This window comes from Hetaerina americana, unplaced genomic scaffold (assembly GCF_022747635.1).
Source record: "Hetaerina americana unplaced genomic scaffold, ioHetAmer1.1.p SCAF_2, whole genome shotgun sequence".
NCBI classification, from domain to species: Eukaryota; Metazoa; Arthropoda; class Insecta; order Odonata; family Calopterygidae; genus Hetaerina; species Hetaerina americana.
This window is the reverse complement of record NW_027286763.1, coordinates 51,750,943-51,773,026: the sequence shown is the minus strand read 5'-3', so window position 1 is coordinate 51,773,026 and position 22,084 is coordinate 51,750,943. Positions and strand designations below refer to the sequence as shown.

Here is a 22,084-nt window from a genome sequence, read left to right as displayed (position 1 = left end):
ATATTCGCATGCATAATTAGTGCTTGCATTATTCACTCGTAGAATTATTAATCAGAATCTATTCATGAAATAACCTCCAAAAATGAACAAACCGACCTAATTTCAACATTTTATGAATCGATTTGTGCATAGTCAGTCGAGTATGGTGCGCCAATTTTAATGAGGAAACCATTTTTGGAGCTATCTCGGTTTTTTTTTTTAACATTCAGCACTCGCCGGAGAAGTTACCGAGCAAAAACTTTTTCATACGCATATGGTAGATCTCCCATTTTTTTTTTGCTCGCGGGACTGTTTTCGTAATCAACTTCGTAGCCCGTCTAATGGAGTCGAAGTTGCGAGACGGGTGACAAAAACGGGCGAGCAGCAGGATTACATTCCATCCCTCCGGGGACCGCCAGCTGCATCGCTCTCCTTTTTTTCATTTCTTCGACGCAGCGAATGCCTCGATTAAACCATTCTCCTCGAAAGTGCCGCCATCTTCGATAATGGATCGAAGATGCATTTACGAAGGTATTTTGGAACGCTGACTAAGATCATTGCCGACAAAAGAAGTACCAGATACAACGTGATACGTACTAATCCGAAATACACTGAAAGACGTAATATAAAAGAAAACACGCGATCAAGGCAATACGAATGCTTCTCTAATTTTTTCCCAAAATATTTTTAATCTTATTATTGGAGGTTAAAGGAAAGGAAGAAACATTTTTTTATACATAATTTTTCACGCTAATGAAAATAATAACTTCCCATTGTACTCAGAGGTTTCATTAGCATCGTCTGAATAATAGAAAAAAATGACAACAAACTTTCATAAAATTACAAATTAAACAAAATGATAAAATAATCGACAGGAATGACTTTACAGAGATCTGAGCGTCTGCACCTCAGTGAAGTGACTGCAAAGACGTCTGAGCCAGTGGGACGGCCTGTTGAGTGATGGTGTCACGTATAAGGCAACACAGTGTAATTTTGTTTTGAATGTTAAATCAAAGAACATAAGGTTTTACGTAACCATGTGTAACACAAATCTTGTAAAATCAGAAAAATGAACAAGCGATCATAATGTTTACAATTAACTACATTTTAATTTGTGCATTCTCCTATGATTTTATATGTGGTTCCATACTTCACATTCTGATATCAAGAATAACTTGCGTAAAATATATGTACGGTGGTTTGGGATATGCAGTTAATGACGGATACTTGAGGGTGGATGAGAAATGAATGATTCGATCAAGCAAACATTTCTTAAACGTAAATCGCGAGCATATGTAAAAAGGCTCTTGAATTTTTTATAATTAAAAAAATAAGAAAGATATCGAAATATTTGCGACGGTGAGTTTATTTTAACCGTTTCAATAAAATTACATATTTTTACTAGCAAAAGTGCTCCAAATTTTCCCCATGGACTAAAACCTTGACATGAAGGCTAGAGTGTTTCTATGACCCAGTGGGAGAACATGAAAATTGTTCCTGGTTGAGTCACCAATGCTAAGCGGGTAGAAGAGTAAGAGGGTAGTCCGCGCAGCGTCTGCACCTCAGTGAGGTGACTGCAAAGACGTCTGAGCCAGTGGGACGGTCTGTTGAGTGATGGTGTCACGTAAAAACATTGTTGAGGAAGGCAACGGGAATCCAACTCAATTATTCATCCAATGAAAATATGATGGAATCAAATAAGAAGATATAGAATGGGGTTTAGGGCTATTTTGTGTCATGCTAGTTTGGGCTAGTACGATAGCGTGTAGTTTCAGGGTCCATCAAAAACCTACCCTTAGCCGATAGACTACCACTAATAAAAAATAATTAACCAAACATTTTATTTCTTGTGAAATTTATATGTCCATCCCAAAACATAGTGATATATTCATACTCTTAGAGCTTTTACTTATTAAGAATACTCAATTTATTTGCCAGATAAATTAATTTTACTTTAATGCTTAAAAAAAATATGTTTTACGTGTAGACTCATTAAATCCAACTACAACTGATTTCCTTTCATCCTTGTAAATAACAACCTATTCAAATTCAGCTTCAACATCATCATTATCTAGTAGCGCTGCCTAGTTCCGAGGCTTACGGTGGTAATATATTTGAAACTCGTCCGTATAAATCTGATACTTAACATGTGGAAGGGATATTACTTTGCCGAGAGAGTATTAATCGAGGAGGGTATAGACATCTGAGGTCATCTGCACTACATTGATTTGTTGGATAGTTGGGAATAGGTAGAATGCATTGGGTGCGGACGCACGGTAGGGTGAAACACATCTTCAGAAGTATTCTGTACCGCACGTTACCAAAGTTGGCATCCAGGCTTCGGTTCTCGCTATATGAAGCCAGTTTACTGGCCCCAACACCAATATAATCTTATTCCATCACCAAGGCTTTTTCAAATTCCGGTTTGTACTGAGTTGTTCTGTTCATTCGCATTCATTTTTTGACAATATTCAGGCATGGTAGTTAATTTTAAACGATTAGCCCCTTTACCATAATAATTGCCAGACCACGATCCTCTTCCTCTAATGACTACTTAGTCTGCCTAATATTTATGTTGTGTTTTTATCTTTAACGAAGGCCATTAGAAATATCACAAAAATTCATGGCTGGTTAATAGGCGAGTGTGTTATATTACATAAAAAACCAATACGTACCCCTTAGAAAAATTACCCAAAACATTTCTTTATCGCTTTCCATTGTTCGCAGGAATACGTCGAGAATGTAATTCCCAGCCTACGGCTCGCATCAAAGCTGAATGACGTAAAGATAATGATTTAGATTGATGCATATGTATGGATATATGTGCGGCAATAACATATGTAACGAAAGGACTTGAGAAAGTAAAAATGCACCGGATACCTGTAGATAGACGGACAATGGGTAGAGAGAGGCCCTCCGCAGTTTTGTAACGTCCATGGCACATCTATTCCCAATGAAATCAGTCTCGCATATAATCATTGGAAACAAGAGAAGGATAGTAGCGAGAAAGACTGATATATTAAAGGGTAATTTCTTTTATTATTGAATACTTAAATTAGTCTTCCAACATTAAGTGTAGTGGCAAAGTCGTTTCGAATTCAATGAGTTTTGACGTCAAATTCATTCCATGAAAAAATTTTTTCGATATTTTTGAAACGTTGATGCTAATTTTCCTCTAGGGTTTTCTAGAAATTAACAAGAATAAATAGGAATACATGAAATAATTAGTCGAACGGCGAACAATGTAGGGTGCTGTGACAAATCGATTCTAAGATTGCTGACCAATGCTCTGATGAACCATCTTCAACGTTCCACTTCCGGATAAAGACTTTGCTAATTTAACCTTTATATTCCTCAAATGCAAACACACACATTTTTCCTCTAGTTAACAAAACTTCCTTACAATTTACAAATGTTGCAAAAAGGAATGCGAACCCTAAAAGGCGGGTGCTTCCGTTATCAAATTTTATTTTTTCTAGGTTTAAATAAATTATTTGATATTTAATCAAGAGATGATATACTTCTTTGGCCCATAAATCCCATTTAAGTATGTTAAACGTGATAAATAATAATAGCATACTGAAGAGAGGTATTTGTTGAGAGGAATTGTAATAGTGTGTACGTGAATTTTTTTACATTTATGCACGAAAAAAAAATATCCCCAAATCCAATACTATTAAAAAAAATAATGTAAAACGGGCCGGGAAATAAGTAAAAGAAATATTTAATTTTTTTCTTTACCAATGCAAGCATACTTCGTTTTGAACGCACTAAATCCCCTCTTTCCTAATTTCTATATTTTTCTTTTCCTCGTACTTATATGCTTCACATCTGATTTATTGAACACTTCATTATACCTTTACTATCTCAAATCTAAATTTAGAGGAGTATAAGCAAGTGTTCGTGTTTAATTCAACTCTCCATTAATCTTTAATCCCAAGCATTCCAAGCAATAATACTTCTACGCCGTCGCCCGTGCACCATTAGGAGGGCCATATTTTGTACGCGGCCCCTAAACGCCACTGTGAGCTGATTTTCCATAGCAGTGGATTTTATCTTTAGCATTAAATCACGGTGGTCCAGAGCCGGTTGGTGTTTCTTGTTCCACCGAGGTAAGTACGTGAACACCTTTATCACTGTCTTGTTTCAACGAGCTTCTTCGGAAACGAATCTCATTTTTTACTTATGCTTTTCCTTCCTAATGACTGGATTACTTCCTTGCAAAGTAAAAGATTGAGTTATGGGATTATATTTGTTTGAAATATAATGCCATTTCGTCGTTATTGGTCACAAAGGAGAAAATGAAACTCTCTCAGAGTTAATGTTTGTCATAAAAAAATGCTATCGAAATATTTTCGAGAATATATTTTCGGGAAACCAATGCCTTGGATACTCTATCGTTAATTAGAGTAATAAAATCTATTATAATTCAGAAATAAAAGAGGGCCAAGCACTTATTGAAGATTGATTTGATTTTGGAGAAATATTCCGCTCCGTAGAATTGATCCATAAAAAAGAAAGTGCCTTCGATATTTCCTGGTAGTCATTAGCGTTTTTACTGGCGTCGTCGCTGCCTGGAAAGGACTCAAGTGCTGTAATGCCTGGTCGTTAATTATAAGCACTGGAAATCTCTAAGGAATCTTTTAATGCCAATATAAAACCGCAGTTTCTCCTCATTCCGAGCATTAATAATATTTGTATCAGACATATATGTTGTAATGTCAGTCATATAAGGTCGTATAATGAAACATTGGTTATATGAAAATATTTTCTTACTAAAAAAATAAGTCCTCATTGAATATTATTAAATATATTAAAAAATAAAGTTAATTTTGGATCGCAGCTTCCCCGAGATTTGACGACTGAATAAAGGACGCGGATGCAAAAAATATGCATTTTGAAAGGATACGAGGGGAGGTAACCCTGGGCTGAGGAGAGGGGTGGAGGCAGCCTAGCTGTTGTTCCATATGAAATTGCCTGGGGGAGAATCCGCACATTTTTGCTAGGAAGCGCATTCTTCGTCCACTTCCCCTCTAATCCTCTCCCAAAACCCGCAGTCTCCCACCAGAATAACATTAAAGAGGAACTCTTGGCCTCATTTCACTTTCTTTGACCCGATGGGAGGAGCGAGCGGTTTAATTAACACGGTAGAAAAAGAGCCTTCCGGGGGAGAAGGGGAGTGCTGCTTGAGTAAGCACTCGAAATAGTTTGCGACCGCGAGAGAGAGGCGAGATCCACACGAAGAATAGGGATAACTTGTTGAAGAGGTGGAGGGATAACGCCATTCCGACGTCGACGCGGCAAAAGGGGCAAATGGGGAGGAGGGCAACCCTTAAGGGATTTTCAACCGTGGAGGATTAAATGCGGCGATATGAGACAAAGATGCTGAAGAGATGAGCTGTGCGAGTTTGCGGATTCCATAATTCCACCAAAGACGTCTTCCAGCCGCACTGCAGAAGGGACAATGCCTGCTTGTCACGATTGGCGTCAACTTAGAACTTCAACTGTGACTTAAGAGCCACGTTATCGGTTATGATTTACGATTGACGGGTCGACGACAAGAACGTAGGTTGACAAGTCGACAGTCATCGCCCTTCTTTGTTCGATGTTCAGTTAAACCGTCTCTAGTACGAAAAGTGTGACTCGTAGTATGCATGCCCTGGAGTCAATCCGTGAACGTGAAAGTTGGCACTTTGAAGTTGACGTTCACGCTTGACGCTTTCCTGAGATCGTAAACCCCTCCAAATAAATTTCTAGAAAACAAGGGGTTGGAGTTGAAACTTAACATTAACTCCAATCGTAAACTGAGATTTTAAAAGCCTTAGATCCCTCGTTCGCGCGTTTTGAAATGAATTTTCTTTGATTGCTGCGTTATTGGGAATATTACGCTTGGGAAAATTAAAAAAACGAAAATAAATATATTCTCAAGAAGTATGAAGGCTAATAATTAGGTCAAGACTCACGCGGGAAGCCTTAATTAGAATTGGTGGGAATATTTACGTTTATACATATTAAGTTATGTCGGAGGAAAATTGATTTTTAGGTCTTACATTATTTTATTATATTTTAGGTCTTACTTACATACGGAATTATTTTCTGTTATTACGGGGCTAAGATATTATATTGAACTCCCTTGTAAATGATTGTTTCCATAACTTTTCAGGACAGGTAAACAAAAATTTTCACATTTGTGCAGGTGTTATGTGCTTAGACACTTCAATTTTGGAAAACTTGCTTGTGCTTAATTAACTCATTACTTTTCGTAATAGTTTTTCATCGCTTTCAAGTACTATATAGAAAAAAACCACTACAGAAACCTGCGGCTCGCGTTGCTACAGTTTTTGCAGTAAGACGTAAAGGCGTATGCAAATTTAGATATGTATTTCGGAATAACTTCAATGTCATTAATGCTAAATACTTTGTAAATAATATATTAATGATCAGTTAATGAAGTTTAATATGTTACATTTTTATAAAAGACGCTATACGTTTTAATCGAGGTGCAGCGATATCGAGTTATGCGCAATAAAGTACTTTTTGCAACTGGTTGTTTTTTTTATGAACAAATTACCACCGCTACAGTCTTAGTGAGGAAGCAGGTTAGCATAAGTTAAAAATATCGATGGTGTACCCTAATTAACGCCACAACTTCTCCTCTCCATCTGATTAAACCTCTCTTACTTATCAGAGAGATGTTATTTCTTCTTATTTAAAACAATTATCAACCAATAGAATTCAACTTTTTGTAATGAATAATTTCATTCTTTGCTTCCAATGACCTCACTCGTGCTATTATTGCAACTACACGAAATGAAACACATACTGGAACGGTTGTGTAAACGAGAAAAATCGTTTTAATCTTCCCACAGAAACCATAAACCTTCGATCGGTGAAAAACATCGCATATACCTACTGTAAGGCAATCTGATATACTTAAGAAAAAGTTTACAGTTTTCTGATGATTTGCACAACCGTTGATTAGCAACAAGAAAATAAATATTCTCAAATTTATATGTTCGTACGGATAGGTGATGAAACAGTCAATTCATACGGACACCTGCGCATCGTCCTTCAATGACTTGAAGTGATTCATGAGCGAACGGTGTCAGTGTAACGTTAGCCGTTTTAACTCATATTGATAAAACAACCTAGAGTATTTTTTTCAAAATTTATTTATATCATGAAGAAACTCAAACTAAAAGTAAATAGCTTCCAAATAATTCCCCGAGCGATGCAAAGAAATTCTCTTTCACCTCATTCACACTGATGCTGGTTTTATACTCTTATTTTTCAAACTAATTTTACGGTTATCGAATAAATAAGTCTTGAGCACCCCAGCATCAGAATATTTATTTGTGTGCATGTAAAATTTTTCGATGGGACGCCTTATAATTGTGAGTTTTTTTTGAACAACCCCTAAAAGGGAGCGTTTATAATTAGTAGTTTTTTTTTAGGCATGCGCATAATTCGGAAATAGAAAATATCGACAGTGACGCACAAAAATGCCTTGACTAGTTCAAGAGTCTGAGTGATTTATCTTGGCCTCCAGAAGTGTCTTAATGCCGCTCTCGAGAGTACCTTCTATGCAAGTACTGAATCAAAGTCAACTCCAAATAGACTACATATTTTGTAATCGAACGTTATTCGACTGCATAATTGGGAGTGGCTAATTTTTCGAAAGTTTAGCAACATTGGAATTCTTACGCTAAAAATGATCGATTGGCGAGAAAATGAATGGGCTGTAGTCTGTTAGCTTTGCGACCCGCCATAGCCGTGAGTCAGGGGTCAACGCTCAAGTGAACCCTAGCGGTGGCTTGCAGGGTACTAAAATAAATAAATAAAGTGGAACAAGAGGTGCGTTTTACTCGTTGATACAGCTGTCGTAAGGCTAAATGACTTTTAGAAGCACTTCGGGTTTCTAAAAGTCATTTAACTTCAACTTCAACGAAGGGAAACTTCATTTATTTTGGCGTATTCCAGTTAAGACTCCTCTCTTATCTCCATCTTCGTCCAAATTATTCAATATCTATCTATCTATCCATTTCATCTTTTCCATTCTCCTTCGTTCCTATTTCTTTTCTATTGTACGATTCATATTTGTGTAAAACCAATGTGTAGGACAGCTTGTTAATGTTTGGATTTGTTGTTAAATTTCATTACAATCTTAATTATTACGACGACTATTTTTAATCTTCCCTTTTATTCCCGTTGATGCTTTGGCCTCTCTTCCAAATAAAAGCATTCCTCAAATTTATACGTGTTAATAAATTTTTCTTACCCTTAGTTATTCTATTGACTTCTATATGCCAAAACCCGATGGCTAAAGTGTATATTCATACTCATGGAATTATATCTGCGGAGACTTAAGAAATATGTAGTTTTTTATAATCACGCTCATCTCAGGGTAAATTATATATATATATATATATATATATATATATATATATATATATATATATATATATATATATATATAAATTCCTCCGAAATGGAACGCTCTTGGGCGACGCACAAATATATAAAAACACAGATGTAGATTTTTAAAACATGGAAAAATATATATAAATATATATTCACACACAAATATATATAATAACTTTGTAATTTCCACAAGTTTCATTGCTCACAAACACATTCTAATCACTCAAAAATATTACTTTACCTAAATTAGTAAATAAAAAGATACCAAAATCAACAAAATCAAGTCACACAACCCCATTCAATTTCAATTGAATTCAACAGTCAAAGAAGTCATTTTTTTCAATCTTATGTATCAATACCTAATTTAGTCGTGGTGTGTCGCGATAGTCCAGGGGTAGAGCGTTGGACTACTGACCGGAGGGCCCGGGCGAGCCTCTCTGGGAATCTGAAGCTCCACCTAAGCTATGTGATTTCCAGAAATATATAAATACCAGATCTTCCAGGGAAACCATACTCGGCACAGGGGAAGGGATTGCCCCCCCCCCCATACCCTTTTCATTTCACACGCCGTCGGGCTTATTACTAGGTGAACTCTACATACCAAACAGCTTAGGGTTGATTACTGTACTTGTGATTTTTATTTTATTCGTGAAGAAGTGCTTCAAATATAATGGCTATTCTGTTAATTAAACGTTATGACTTAGGTTTTTATATTTAAACAACTGAACAACCACTGGCCATGTCTTTAATTTGTAAAAGTTATATTTAGAATTTAAAAACTTAATTATAACGGTAGATATTTTGGCAGAAGCATGTAATTTTTTCTCATGGCTGTAGGAGGGAATGAAAAAGTTTAGGCACTCCGCAAAGTAATTGGGGGGCTTTGAATGATCACCATATTATTAAAATTAAACTCTCCATGGAATCTGCGCACCGGAAACCCTCTGTAACGCCCACCACTCCCCGTGATGAAGGACTCATATTTTCGACCGCACCAATGTAATTCTCCTCTCTTACTCTTTTCCTCTCACGAAGGTTCCCGCGGCCCCTCCTGACATTCGCAGCTGCGGCGACGATGCTCGTGATGGTCGTCGGTCTCCTCGGCAACCTGCTCACCGTCTTCGCCCTCCTGCGATGCCCGAGACTGCGTAACGTCGCTGCCGCTTTCATCATAAGGTGAGCCAGGTGGCGTCGAAGAGTGGCGCTGTGACGTAGCAAATATCGTCACGAGCCCGCGCACACTCGAATGCACGAGAGAGAGAGGGAGAAAAGTCGCGGGGTCACGTGGAAGCACTGGGCGGGTAAAACATTTCTCAAGGCGCGCGCCGGCGATGTTTTTTTTTTGCACGCGACGACAAATTCCGCCTCGCGCTCCGAGCGAGCACTTGCGACCGAACGCCGGGTTCCTTCGGGATCTCCCGCGGGGCTCTGTCCTTTAATTAGGTAGGTCTTTTGGGGTTGAAGGGAGGGCGTGCCATTTCATTACGTTTCCTTGTGGGGGGAAGAGAGGTTGGGGGGAAGGTCAGGAGGAATCTGAAGTGAGGTCAACATTATTTCAGCCATTGTTTATGAAGAAAGAATTTTAATTATCCTTGGTTACAAATGAAAACATTTTGTGGTAACTCCCTAATGAAACTTTCGCCTTAGAATTGTTTGAGCATTTGTCAACCTGTTTAAAAATATTCAAATTGTTGGATTCATTTGACCTAAAGATGAATAAATTATAAAATAAAAATAAAACAAATTACCTTTTAAGGTAGTGTAAGTTTTCAGTGCAAACATGAAAGTAATCGCAGTGAAACACGTTTCGGTTAAACCTAGGCGTATTTCATTCTTTTTTTTTAGAAAATGGTACCAAATTGTTATATTGATGGTAGCGTCGATAACTTAGTACGAGGGTTGAGGTTAGATTCACATCTTAAGTATCCTTACGAAGTGAGAAATAGGGAGAACGTCTCAGCTGAATGTCGTAAAAATGAAGAAAAGGAACGTTCGTTTATAACTTAGAAAGAGTTCATTGAGCGTGAAATCTAAGTATGAATATTAATAAATCTTTAAAATAGTGTAAATAAATAAACTTTAAAATAGTGTTAATAAAACTTTAAAATACATTAATTCTTTAACCTTAAAGATTTGCCAAGTAACAGGTGTGTATTAAATGTGGAATTAATTTTCGTGACTTCTCGAAGAACAGGACATTGAAGAACTAATTGACTGAAGAAGCTTGGTTTAAGAATTTTGGAGAGCACACTCATAATTATTTTAAAAAATATCAAATAACGCACGAGCGATAAAATGTGACACTACTGCGGAAAGAATAATGGTTACTTTGTAACCTTTTAAAATTAGCTTTGCATATTTCTAGCATGGATTCCACCTGATTGTGGTAATAATTGCAAATCATTTTTCATGTACATGTACATTTTTCATGTGCTTAAACTTAATCATAATTATTTATTTCCATGTTTACAAAACTACAAGACGTGTTTCGCAGGGTATTGTTTCGTTGGCATTTACAATGTCATTCCTGTTAGTAAGTACTTCCTCAACAGTGTTCAACCATCATCGTCAACTGTTATAACTAGGTACGAGGTGCCTCCAAATTCTAAGATCTTCTAATTTTTTCTGGTTAACTACTCAAACCAGAAAGTTGAAGCTTCTGCTATTTCTCAGGATAATTTCCCTGTTTACCTAAATATTTCTTACAGCATCAACACCATTACTCCATGACCTCCGAGAACGCTTTGGTAGGGGATCCATTTTGCACAATGGAAAATTGATTATGGCCCATGGCTTCTTGGGCTCCTTGTCGCAGGATGTTTGGTCTTCTTTAAACTGTCGCCCGTTTTTCACACCCATAACACGATTACCCTATATCTCACCCTATTACTATGTGTGATAAACCACGCAAGTGGAGGACACGAGCAACACAGTTCTTATTGCACTAGGTGACAACACTTTAATACTGGACAACGCTTCTGGTGGCAGCTAGGCCAACCCTGTACACTGAACGGTACAGCCATCTATGTGTTGTAGTCATAAATAGTGCTGGCATATTTTAAGTTCAATTACGTCTTTCTATTTACAACCAGTCCTGAGAAATAATTGGGATTCCTTAGAACTTGAAGGCTCCTCTTATAACAAAAAATCTTATTTTGATAGTTGCTCGATGCACATAGAATTTTTATCATGGGCATCGTTTTAAGAGCCTCGTACAAGTATGATATGTAATGTCTAACTTTCTATCACTCTTCACCACCAGCCTATGCGCGGCCGACTTCCTCTTCTGCCTTCTAGTCCTGCCGTTCAGCACGTCCCGATTCGTGCACGGCACGTGGATCCACGGAATGGCTCTCTGCACCCTGTTCCCATTCCTTCGATACGGAAACATCGGAGTGTCCCTGCTCTCCATCGCAATGATCACCATCAACAGGTTAGTATGCATTGTTTTTCTGTCCATCCTCTATAATGATCACGCCTGACGGTTTATCTCGGGTGCTCTTGACTGGTAATTGTGCTGGCATCGTGGCACTACCTCCGCACACGCTATTAATTCAGGTTCAATTTTTTTAATCCGGAGTTAGCACTTCATTTTTTTACCCTGGTGTTAGGTTTTGGCTTCACATATTATTCAGTACACTGACCCAACGTGGCAATGCGGACCAAAAGATACATCATATGCTTTCATATCTAATAAAATTAATGTCAGTTTTTAAACAATATATATTGAGCCAAACTTGAGTAAAAAATCTATCTGCAAGGAGTTAATCGTTAACCCAATACCGTAATGTAATTCGTAATGACATTTGTACTGTTAAACTTGAATATATTTGTTGAATTTTCGGTTTCCAATCAAAATTTTTCCAGTATCTAATATCTGAAAACATAATCAATATTTTATGGTAAATTTAGCGACTGACCTTGGGAGTTTCTACCACCACATCACATACCGGAAACTCATAACAATAGACAACGACGGCATTTCACAATAATAGGCAGACATTTTCCAGAATATTTTCCAACGATTTAAAACATTTGAACGACGAGCCAAGCAGCCAACATAAATAGGAGACCGTATTGTTACTTTGGTAAGCAATTGAGGGACAATCATCTCGCAGTATTTGCATGCTCCGCGTGTGATAGAATTGAGTCTGAAAAAAGTTATATTAAGAGAGTTCAGTATCATAAATGTAAATTCGATTTAATTTAATGGAAATTAATCAATACTTTTGTAATTAATAAACTAGCACGGGGTTACCAATAAAAATAACCACGACAACGCATCTCTCTGGAAAAACTGTGGTTTCCGATACAACTTCTCCAGTCCTTGGTCGCTTTACTCACGCACTGCGTTTCCGCATCCTGTTTACCGCGCTCCCCTAACCCGCCTTATCTCTCTTAAATTTGATGTAATTCCCAGACTTGAAGATTCATTCTTTCACCGACTTTCCGCGCTTGGTCTGAATAAATTTGTTTACTGTTTCGGTGCAGATATAATGTGACTCTCTTTATCATTGTGTCACCTGTTACACTCCCGTTTATCAAAACAAATTATTTTGAAACGTATCGGACCGAAATTAAATGCATCCGACTTTTAAAAATTTTGAAATAACATTAAATCAGACACCGAATGACTTCTAAAATGTGATTGGCGGGAGGGGACCATGCGCTCAACACGAATGTTCAAATTTGATTAAATTTCGAATGTTTTGGCTGCGACACCCGTCGTCTCTCCCGCCGCTTCTGGCTAGGTTCATGGAATGCATTACTTAACCGTAATGGATTTGGAGCATATTTTTGAAAAACGATACAATTTAGCCCTGAAGGATTAGTCTAATACCATGAAAGGAATCGTAGTTATTTCTTTCGGGGAAGCCAAAGTAAAAATAATCCTGTTCATAGGTTTTACCAGGAAGTTCTCACTCTTTTACTGAACTCAATCTATCCTTTATATATTATATATATTTTATAGGTATTTCTACCTCCTCTGCCACAGTCATACCTTGTTTCATACGTGCTTCCCTACTCTACAGACTTCTAATATTCCTTGTCTTGCGAGTGTCCTCGATCACATTAACGCACATTAACATAACTATTACTCTCAAACTATTCATTTTGCACTCAATTTGCACTCAATTTTTTCTGAACTTTTCTCACCGTGGATAAAACAGTGTAACTTTCTTCTTCTTCAATCTTTGCCTATTAACGATGACTCCTGTGCAATGTTTTTTTCATTACTCAGTCATCCTCCTCGTCCATATTTCTTTTTTGCCGCAAATATTTCTAAAGTGAATTGATCGGTGGCATTAATTAGGGAAATATTAGTAATCAATCACCACATAAAATTAGTGCGAGTATGTATTTAGGGATACAGGAACACTCCACCAGGTAGCGGCTAATTCCGCGCTGGAAATCGGTATTAGTAACTATTATTAAAGCTCCAAGAGGAAAGTTCATTTTCTCCATTGGGAACTTGTGGGTTGTTTGACGGACGAATAGGTAGGTTAATAGGGTATGAAAACATCGATTTTCGGCATCAGCCAACTTTTAGAAGATGACGCAAATGGATCAACTTTTTAGCTTTCCATTCTACGGTTGAAACGCCTGAGCCCAGAATGCTCTCCGATCAATTAGGAGATTAATTCACCAATGCCAGCACTTGAGTACTCGCTCTTGATTTGGGAAAATTCGAGTGCACCGCACTGATCCGATTCCAGTGAATAATGAATGGAGTGGCGGACGAGTGAGAGTGTCCACGTAAGGCCGAGTAGGATTCAGGCGATTTAAATTGACTCAGCGAGACGTTTTTCGAAACTTTGGCGACTCATTCCTACCACGAGGAGAGTTTGTGACCGACGGAACGATACGAGAGCACGCGACTGTTGCGTGATTACGGAGGGTGACGGAGTTACGAGGTGGGTCACTCAAGTGTACGCATAACCCCTTTCTAATCTACGGTAAATAGCGATTTGAACGGTAGAGGTTGATCCTTCAACAAAATTAGTAATCCTTTTGAGGTTTTTAGCATTTATGAAAAAAATATTATTAACGAGAATAATGAGCTATGATAAACAATATGTTGTTGTGAGATGGCGAATAATTCAATGCGACAAAAATTTTTTAATATGTTAAATTTCTATAAATAAATGAGTTTTGCTACATTTTGTGTAACGACGGTAATAATAAGAATTCTCATGAACGGACATGCCATTAGTTCTGAACACGATTGTTTAAGTTCGGAAAATAAAAAAAATTCATAACATATCAGCTGGTCGGATTAGTCAGTCTGGAGAGTAACGTGCCCTCCTGCCAACTCGGAGAGTACTACTGAGTCCTGACTTAGGGATAAGATTTAAGCGCCACCTTTGGCGGTTCGACCCCTGGAAAACCTGACGAAAGGCCACGGGTGGCTATCAGGATTCCATGGCGCACGAGGGTCAACAGAGACGTCCAGATGGCAAAAACGAAGTTCACTTTCTCACATGAAAGCAATTCATAGGTTTCCTGTTAGCCAAAGGATTCTTTAATCTATTAATTTATGCCACCGTTGTTCGTACAGTTTATTGTGACGTAGATACCGCGGAAATCCTGCATTTTATTCACTTCATAGTAATCCAATGTACAGTCTCGAAGATTTTGAGGAGACTTTGGATCAAAAAACTAGTCAAGCTTATTTAATGGTATCATGTAATGCTTTGTAGATGAATTCCGAAACAGAATTTTGTACTCAGCCGAGATTTTATTTCGCATTGCAATGCTTTTAAAATTATGAACGACAGGAAAAAGTCGTTCCGAGTCACGAAAACACTCGAGTGCGTCACAAAACATTTCATTGCCACAAGCTGACCACTTACGCTTCCACTTTTAGCAAGTGCTAGATTTTAACGGAAAGTCCTTGATGTCGCCTTCTTTGAGATGACATTGAGGAAACTGCGTCAGTTATTTTCCATGCGTTATTTCTTTTGCGGAAGTTCGAGCTGACTTTATGGCAAATTAATCAAGTGAAAATAGAAGGCATAATTTCATAGAATGGGATTCAGTTGCTGCGATTACGTCGAAAGAAAATTATATTTGCGTGTTGATCTCTGCTGATTTTCTCAAACAGAGTAGAGGGGTTATGAATTTCTTTGACATTCGTTGAGGGCTAAGGCTATTCAACCGGAATGAGCACAGCAAAAATCCATCGCGTGACCGCCACGCGGGAGATTGGTTTGGGCCCCGCAACGCGCGGTGGTCTCACTGTTAAGTGCGCTACCCATACTGAAAACCTGGTCGCCTTCAGCAAATAGAGTTGACACTCGTATATTAATTTTAAAATTTGCTGTACGGTAGGAGTGAGACATAGAGAGAGAGAGAGAGAGAGAAAGGAAGGAGGACAAGACAACCTTTGGCACCAAATAGGCGGGGACGTATTGTTAATGAAAAACTCAAAAAGAGCCCTCTCAAGCTGTGAAGTTCCCCAGCCTATCCTGCCTGAAATGTTTCCCACCAAACACCAAATAGAGACCAATTAATAGTCCTGCCATCTCAGGGACTTGAACCTCGACTTTAGGCGTGAAAAGACAGTGCTAAAGACCACTTCAATTCGATCCTCACGAATTAAAGAATTTTTGTGTGAAAATAAATGGAAGATGTTTAAGTCACCTTCGATGAGAGATGCTCACTTTCGCAAACTATTTAAAGTTATCGATAGGGATCCAGAGCAATTATTTCTTGACTAAAAAAAACGTCTATGAGGAAGAAAATATTTCAGATATGGATTCACAATTTTCAGAGATTTTACGTGTCTAAGGGATGTATCCACAGAATGAGAATCGTCAACTTAGGGGTCCTGGGTTCGACTTAAAATTTCAGAATGTTCAATATTATCTATTTTGATGATATGTGAAATTGTTTCCAACCTGTTGGGAATACTTCGTGGATCGTGTGCAGTTTTTGAATACATTGGATATAATAAATTGTATCAAGTTCTCGTAATGATCTCAGATTAAATATGCAATTTTGCAAAAACTATCACCAGCAATAATTACAAGGGTTTGCATTAAGGAAAAGTAAAAACGGGAATTGTAAAATAAAAAAAACGGGCCCCATATATTTTGATGAAAATAAGACAAGGAATGTTGTTGAATCGGAATGAAAAACATGTTTTGTTCGTGTCTGCTTTTCCAATACTCACATCATCACTTGAATCTTCTTCTGAGATAGCTGTTCTGCTACAGGGTTCGTCCGGAAAATAAGTGTACTGAGCTCAGGAAAAAAAATTTATTACACTTTTACATATCTGAAGCTAATATTCCTCAAAATAGGACCTTTGTGAGTCGATACACTTGTTCCAGCGGCGTTCCCATTCCTGGAACGCTCCCGCGAAGGCATCATCGGGAACCTCTTGAAGACTCGTCGTCGACCTCTTCTCTGCCCTCCACGAACATCTTGTGCCACCGAAAGATCATGTTTCTGGACATGGCTGACTCCCCGTAAGCCTGGTTAATCATACCGACAGTTTCGGTAGACGATTTCCCAAGCTTTACCGCAAATTTGATGGAATAACGCTGCTTCGGCATCGCGTTCCGTGACGTGGGTCGAGCGTGGAGGTTCGCGTTAACAGAGCTCCTCACTACACCACAGCTCAGAGCCGACTGCCTTTTTCAGCGTCGCTTGCCAACATACCCCCCTCCAATCGCAGCCCGTCAGAGCGGTGCTGGGCGCGCCTGGAGCGGCGGGAAAAAATCAGTACACTTATTTTCCGGACGAACCCTGTATCTCTCCGTAGAGACTATTTCCTACAAAGTTTTTGCGATATGGTGGTGCATAAACAAGTAAATCTTTGATATCCTACACTTTTTTCATGAATTAGCTTCACCGCATCGCATACGTTTTGGTATATTAGCAGTGGAGAGATTAAAGATTGAGTGGTCGTGTGTCTTGAACTTACGCTTCTGTAGCTGGACTGGAGTATGTGAAGTAATCATGGGTTGGCTTGATATCACATCGCTGCTTATAATCCGCGAAGTACAGGAAAGCCTTGCATTCTAAAAATTAGTGTTCACAATTCTCCTCTTTGTAATGAACTCTTGCAGAACATCATAGTCCAAGAACAAGGCTCTGTCTATTCAGAATATACGTCCGCGTCTTTTATTTTCTCCTCCAGGTGTCCAGCATTCCTGACACAAGGATGACATAACAATAACCTGGCATCATAATGTGCTGTTCAATGTTATCAACCCTTTCATCATATTTTGTGAAGGAACGCAGGAAACGTCGATATTTTTATCTTTTCCCCAAAGTTATAACTAAACAATTCTAATTTCCTCACTTCAGGCGTGATATACTACGTATTTATGCTATGCAACAGACGACTTGCATTCTCCAAAGATCCACGCTTTATTACACTCTCATTACATAAATACATTGAAGTTGCATTCGATTTCACATTGCGCACACGGAAGTTAAAAGTCCACAGTTTTATTTATAATACTGTAGGCAAGTTGCGAGTTTGGGTGTCAGCATTTTCTTTTGGAGATCAAAGCAAAATACGGCAACCGACGTGTCCGTTTCGTCTTTCAGAGATTTCATTACGGTACTCACAATTTTCGCGCTTTTCAAGTGCAAATCTATCTCTAAATTCAACTCATTTAATCTGTCTAGGTCGCTTGAATTTGTCATGTCAATAGTCATCTAATCACGAGTACCCTATGCACCTGATGTCCCAGTCAGGCGTGGCTTATCAGAATTCCAAGGAATATACCAGATTATATCCGGACAGCAAGAATACTTCGTCCACGAATGCACGCTTTTCTCATTTCTTCCAATCGGACGTGCATTTCATTATTATAACTAATGTGTACATGTACATCTATTAGGGGTAAGTTTTGGGCTGTTCTTGCTTGCTTTTACACATATCCACGGGCTTCTAAAATACTTGCACACAATGTTACCCACCTTCTTGTGGGCAGAATTTTGTTCTTCGACTTTTTCTATCTTCTTCGGGCCGTCTACAATGCTTGTTCTGTTTCTTCTTCTATTCCTAAACTTTTCTTTCTATCACAGTCTTCTAAATTACGATACCTCTCAATATCTCCTCCATTTACTTTTCCTCAAGCCTTGCAATTTACCCGACATCTTCCTCTCTTACTCTCCCATGGTATCTCTTCATTCATTTTCCTCATCAAAATTATTTTCTTATCCATATCGCAAAAACTCCAATATACGCTAATCCTCTTTACATAAATATCAAATCCACTATTACCCTATTTCTCCCAAGCTTCAGAATTTCCGCTACGCTCGTAGTCAAAGTTTTTACTCACGTATTTACACGCTAAAATCTCCCGGATCATCAGTTATGTCCTCTTTAGAAATGATTTTATTATTATCTCATGCAAGGGTTATCCTAATACCCTTACCGTGTTGTTCTCGTTCATCCAGACGTGGATCCACGCTAGTGCACTCATAATGGTGTGGAGGTGGGTAGCTGGACGGGATCCGACAGTATTTTTTTACTTTCAGGGTAATGAGACGAGTAAGGAGAAACGATCTCCCCCTTCACCCCCCACTCGAGTAACGCCACTTACGCACACCACGTACGCTCAAAATTGGGAGCACACCTCCCCAGTGGTACGGCAGCAAACGGACCAACTCGCTGGCTCACAGAACCGAGTCAAATTGCGCGTTTGCGCCAGTTATTCCGAGTAAAAACGTATTCACGGACTTTGAACAGAGCCCCGGATTAGAGTTGAATGCGCGGAGTCGTGCTAAGCCTTCCCCCAAAGCCCTAAAAAAGAAAATCATTTTCATCTGGGGTCGATTGCAGGAGAGGAAAATGAAATAAAATCGAAAAGCCTGTTTATTCAACTGATTCCTGGAGGGAAAGGAGGCCAATTTGGGTAAGGGTAAACCGTTCATTTTGTTTTCTCTTCCATCACCAAAATAAAACAGAAGCGTCTCTTCCTCCTCTCCATGGCGAAACTAGGATAAAGCAGTAAGGGGGTAAATGCACGCTACGGACCGGGTGCGGTATATCAGGGGCGCGTATCCGCCTTTTCTCCCGTCTTTTTTCATTCCATCAGATATTTCCGTTTACAAAAAGGAACGAAAAAAATAGGCCTTTATTTCTACACAAGAAAGATTTTAAAAGAATCCGTTGCATTTAAAAGTTTGGTCTGGACTTGGAGGGTGGAAGGAAACGTAACAGCCCCATGCTCAGAGAGAGAGAGAGAGAACCGCTTATCATTTTGGTTTTGGTTCGAATGGGAAGTAAATGGAGCCAGTGTGAAAACTGGGAATAGATGAAGCCAATTAAAAAAATTTCATACACGTGAATTTTATGCTCAAAAAATTACCGATAAATTCCGTCGGTTTAGAGGCTTTAATGAATTAAGTTTGAAATGAGTAAATTATCAAAACAAATGGAAGGTACAGTAAACAAATGAAGGAAATGGAAGAAACAACCCGTAAAGATATGGTATGTACCTGAACGCCTTGAGTGGCGAGTGACTAATAAATCGAGAGGAATTATAACTTCGCTTGCCCAGAAAGATATGGACAGACTAAAACATGTGAAAGCGAATATTCAATATATTTTTCCCTCTTCATACAATCAGAGATCCTATAAATAATCCATTCTCACGTCAACTAACCTCGAAACTAGTATATGGTACTGGTAAACATGTTATTATTCTATGCACTTAGGAATTTATTATTAAAAAAAGGAATTGTCTAACGAATTTCTCTACCCATTTACAAAACAGGTACATCATGATAGCCCATCACAACATATACCACAGGGTATACACCAAGATGTGGATTTCCGTGATGATAGCATTCTGCTGGATCTTCAGCTACGGAATGCAACTACCCACGCTGTTCGGATTATGGGGTAAGTAACACGGACTTCATAACAATAAACTTGATTTCTGATCGTTGACCTATCAGTTGCTCGGTTCTTCAACGGTCAAGATTTCAGCGCAAATACAGCATGTCTTTCGGGTCCAGACGATTGCTTCTTTTGTACCTTTACAGAATTATCAACTAAATAAATATCCAAATGATGAGCAGATTTTAATGGTTTGAAATAATTTATATTTTTCAGTCCTACTCTTACATTTAGCCTCTCACATTTGGGAATTTGGTATTTTATTTCGGATAAATTTGCTAAAGTTGCTTAATAAATTTGGAGAATTCACTTCGGAAACGCATCCAGTGATTTTTTTATTTTTTTATACATTTTAGTACCCTGCAAGCCACCGCTAGGGTGTTTGGCAGGGGGTGAATACACGCCTCACTCATTTTGACCCGAATATGACCCTACCGTAGTCGGACAACGTTAGCTTGATCCCTTATCGTTCGTGGAAAAAATTAAATCCTAAATCTATCTTGTTCTATACTTGACTTCTCTAATTTTTTGGACATGAACTCGCCCACCGTAGTACGATGGGGGTAATAATACATTTTCAACATACCTGCCAAAAGAGACCTCCTTTCAATTTATGCAAGAGATTCAACCTGTAATTTAACCTTCGCTCCGTGAGTTATTCCCAGCCTAGCTGCTCTAATATTTTGAATGCGCTACTAAGTTTATCATAACCACGTTTTAGGAATCTAGCTCCTCTACGCTGCAGGCGATCCAATTCGGCAATTAATCCAACTTCGTGAGGACCCCACATTTTAGCAGCATATTCTAAATGAGGCCTAACCAGCGAAATATAACTTTTCCCTTTGACCTGTTCATCACTGTTACCCAGTACTCTTCAAATAAATCCTAAGTTTTTGTTAGCTTGTCCAAATATTCCCCGCATGCGTTTCACCCAGGAGAGGTGGTGAGCGAGGGTAACGCCTAGGTATTTAATTGGGTCTACACATTTCATTTCGGTGTTCCCGATGCTGTAGGCGTTCTGGAGGGTTTTGCTCCACGCACTTTTTTTAAGTTTGATTCTGATTGGCAAGTGTCGTACCAGCCGGAACCGGCGAAGCATTTGTTTACTGTGAATATGTCGCAATTGCATCCAATTGAAGTGTTCGCATGATTGAGCGGAAGTTGCTATCTCGGCACATCCGGCAGTTCTTTGAATTTACCACAGTTAAAAAAAATGGATAAACAAATACCAACATGTAGAGATTTCAATTTTTCCTTATTTTTCCATCACATCCTTAAAAAGGTTCATCTCTAACATTTTCACCATTCACAAAAAAATAATGTAAATAATGTTTTTTATTCTTGGGGAAAATGGTAATCCCTGTATTTTTGCCCGATTAATTAGTAATACATTTTATTCTTTGTGTATTTTATACAAATTTTTCCAAATTAATAATACCGTATTGCGGTTTTCAAGCAAATAACACGCAAGAACACAGGCATCAACGTCCAGGGTCCACCCGTAGGTTGTATTGGATGGGACCCATAGCATATGGCTCATCTGAGGCAAGGACTGTGTTCTAACGCCGCCGAGGAGAAATGCGGATATCTTATGACAAAATAATTTGCAAGGGGGCTAGCAATTCCCAGGTTTTTTTTATAAATTGATGATAATGTGTCCGGTTCCAAGTGAAAATTTGAACCCTTTACTTTGTCCTCTACGCAATCTCCTGGGAGAGACGCTCTTCCGCGCATGCATGCCTTTATTCTCGGAGGCCGCAAGAATGTTTTCGCCCTGTCGCAGTTTCTCTCAGTTACGCATTGTTTCCAACTGCT

The 22,084-nt window shown here is 38.5% G+C and overlaps 1 protein-coding gene across 5 annotated transcripts in view; it reads left to right on the top strand.

Moving 5' to 3' along the window:
- Positions 1 to 22,084, top strand: part of moody (G-protein coupled receptor moody) — a 177,725-nt gene that overhangs the window by 128,148 nt on the left and 27,493 nt on the right. For all 5 annotated transcript variants that reach the window (XM_071585176.1, XM_071585173.1, XM_071585172.1 and 2 more), the window contains 3 exons: positions 9,436 to 9,576; positions 11,663 to 11,833; positions 20,145 to 20,272. In XM_071585176.1, the coding sequence (XP_071441277.1) occupies positions 9,436 to 9,576; positions 11,663 to 11,833; positions 20,145 to 20,272 (440 nt within the window). The remainder of the gene's footprint in view (positions 1 to 9,435; positions 9,577 to 11,662; positions 11,834 to 20,144; positions 20,273 to 22,084) is intronic.